General features: G+C 37.9%; 1 protein-coding gene across 2 annotated transcripts in view; it reads left to right on the top strand.

Annotated features, from left to right (window-relative positions):
* The window catches only part of Sass6 (SAS-6 centriolar assembly protein), a 45,441-nt gene that overhangs the window by 1,256 nt on the left and 41,317 nt on the right, over window positions 1–2,868 (top strand). The window contains exon 1 of one of the 2 annotated variants that reach the window (XM_048814609.1): window positions 7–219. The exons of the other annotated variant lie outside the window; for it this stretch is intronic. Coding sequence (XP_048670566.1) covers window positions 200–219 — 20 coding nt within the window. The 5' untranslated portion in view covers window positions 7–199. Of the gene's footprint in view, window positions 1–6; window positions 220–2,868 lie in introns of those variants that run through there. 2 annotated transcript variants of the gene reach the window in all.

The raw sequence follows: 2,868 nt of genomic DNA, 5'->3' as shown, positions 1-2,868 counted from the left end.
GCTTCGGCCGGTGGGCGCCGGCCTGCGGTTGGGTGTCGGGCTGGCCCCTAGGAAACTTAGCACTCAGCCGGGACCTCCTAGTTTCGTCTTTCCCCGAGTCGGCTGTTACAGAGGGGACGAAAGGAAAGGGATGAGGAAATGGGAAACCGACTCACTTTGAGTATGTCAAAAATCCTAACTTCCGAATGGCACCGTGCAGATGATGTTTATTTTTGGCAGGTAAGAGCTCTGGCCCAGAGAAATTAATTGACACCAGCTCTCACGGTGAGCTCGTGGCTGGGTCAGCATGAGAACTCGGGCCTTAGCCTCCAGCCATTTTTTTCATTCTCCTTTGAAGCATACTGGGAATACATTTTTCAACTTCAACTAAAAAGAAATAATTTCAGTGGTCTTATTCACATTACTCATAAAATTACTTTTAATTGATCAAAAACAATGAGAAAATCGGAAACTCAGCGAACTCACTCAAGAAATGTTGCCTCCTTGTAAACACCTGGCAGAGAACGGGGCATGCATTGGTCTTAGTGTAGTTTACAGCCCAGTAGAGGAAATACAGGCCAGCCTCTCAACTAAGTGCAAAATTGCAACGTTCACTAAGGTAGTGGTGCCGCTAGACCCTAAATAGGCTGGACTAGAAGTCAGGAGATCTAATTTTTTTTCTTCGTTTCACCCATGGACTCTCTCTTAGCTTCTGTGAACATTGCTTCCTCATCTGTGAAATTGATAGAGCATACTACCCACATAGTTGTTAATGAGGATCAAGTGGAAAATGTATGTTAAAAACTAAATGGCATAGAGTGTAGCATAAAATGACATTGATTTATTGAATTGCCAGTAATGTTAAACTATAGTATGTAATTAAGAATTGAATCTAAAATGAGTTGGCAAGCCAGACAGGAGATGGTACCAAAACCAAAGGTGCATATGGGAGATCTGTTATTTGGCTTGGTCATTCTTTGTCCTCTTCTTTTTTGGTTTTGAGAATGGAACCGGGGCTCTTGCTCATGTTAAGCACATGCTTTACCATTGAGCTATATAACAACAACCACCACCACCCCCTATTTTTTTTTTATTCTTTTGTTCTGCTAGTATGGTATCCACTAGCCACATCCAAACTGATGTGCTGTGTGAAATGCACACTGGATTTTGAAAACATGTTGTGTGGGGAAAAAAGAATGTAAACTTTCTCAGTTTTCATTTTGATAAAATGGCAATATTTGAGATATATTTGGCCAGATAAAATGCTTTCTTAAAATTAGTTTACCTGCTTTTTAAAGCTTTTTAAAAATGTGGTTTCTAGAAAATTTAAATTATTACATACATTGCTCATATTTGTGACCTGCATTGTCACAGATCTAATAGGGCAACACTGTTCTACAATGATTATACAAAGAAAAAGGGATCATCATTTCTGATTCCAACATTGAAACTCTTAGCTCTTCTCCTTCTGTACATTGTTATCTCAGTTTATCATCTTAAAACATAATTTCAGCTTTTTCATTCTTCTTATTAGTAATCTTTCATATAGTCTTAGGATCTGTAGCAAAATTCAGCAAACTAAATAGTCAGTGAGACAGATGGGCCACTGTAAATAAAACTTTATTTGAACATAGCCATGTTTATTTGCTTACAAATTGTCTCTGGCTGATTTTTGCACAAGGGTAGAAATGAGTAATTGTACTATGGTGTCTTTTTTTTGCAGGGGGATGATTGGAGATATTTCTCAGTGGCAGAGCAGTTGCCTAGCATTTGTGGGGCTCTGGGAGGAACTGCAGGGAAGGAAAGAAAGAAATGTGTAATTGAGACAGAAACCCTGTAACCTGAAAAGCCTAAAATATTTACTCTCTGGCACTTTACAGAATAATTTACTGGGCTGGGGATGTGGCTCAAGTGGTAGCGCGCTCGCCTGGCATGCGTGTGGCCCGGGTTCAGTCCTCAGCACCACATACAAACAAAGATGTTGTGTTCCCTGAAAACTGAAAAATAAATATTAATAAAACTCTCTCTCTCTCTCTCTCTCTCTTTATAAAAAAAAAAAGAATAATTTACTAATCCTAACCTATAGAAGAACAACCTCTTAGATTTCTTTAATTATTCAAGGCCAGTCAACTCAACCAATAGATGCAAATGGCTACTATGTACCAGAAACTGTCCTAGGTGCTAAGGATAGAAATGCTCCCTTTTACTTCACTCACTAAACAAACAAAAAAACAATGATTGTTGTGGCCCTCAAGAAACTCAAGAGTTCAATTGGGGAAATCAAAAGATTTCCTTTCGAAAGGCAGCACAGCACAAGTATGGGCTCTGGAGCCAGATTGCCTTGGTTTAAATTCTAGTTTTGCCACTATTCACTGTTTGATCTTGTACAATTTTTTTTGAAGCTTTTTTATGATATTTTGCGTTTGTGTGTATGTGTACTGAGGATGTGAACCTAGGGCCTTACATATGCTAGGCCTGTGTTCCACCATTGTACTACACCCCTAGCCCTGATCTCATACAATTTATTTAACTTCTCTGTGTTGCATTTTTAAATTCATGATAATAGTACCTATCTCATGGGATTATTATGAGGATGAAATGAGTTAATACATTTAAGGTGCTTAGAATAGTGCCTAGAGTATAATAAACATTCATTAAACTTTAGCTATTGATATAGTGTGATTATTAAAGTCATAGAGAAGAAAGAAATTCAGTTAAGAATAGAGGTAATTAATGATCAGGGAACTCTGGAGGAAAATGATGTCAAGTTTTGAAGTCCATGATTTGTTACCAACCTGCTTTTCCAGTTTTCTTTCCTCAAAAAAAAAAAAAAAAAAAGGTCCAACTCTGGTATGTTAGTTATGAAAGAATTATTGTTAATTTTCTGAA

This window comes from Marmota marmota, unplaced genomic scaffold, assembly GCF_001458135.2.
Source record: "Marmota marmota marmota unplaced genomic scaffold, marMar, whole genome shotgun sequence".
NCBI lineage: Eukaryota > Metazoa > Chordata > Mammalia > Rodentia > Sciuridae > Marmota > Marmota marmota.
The sequence above is the reverse complement of the archived record's forward strand: the minus strand, read 5'-3'. Positions and strand labels throughout refer to the sequence as shown.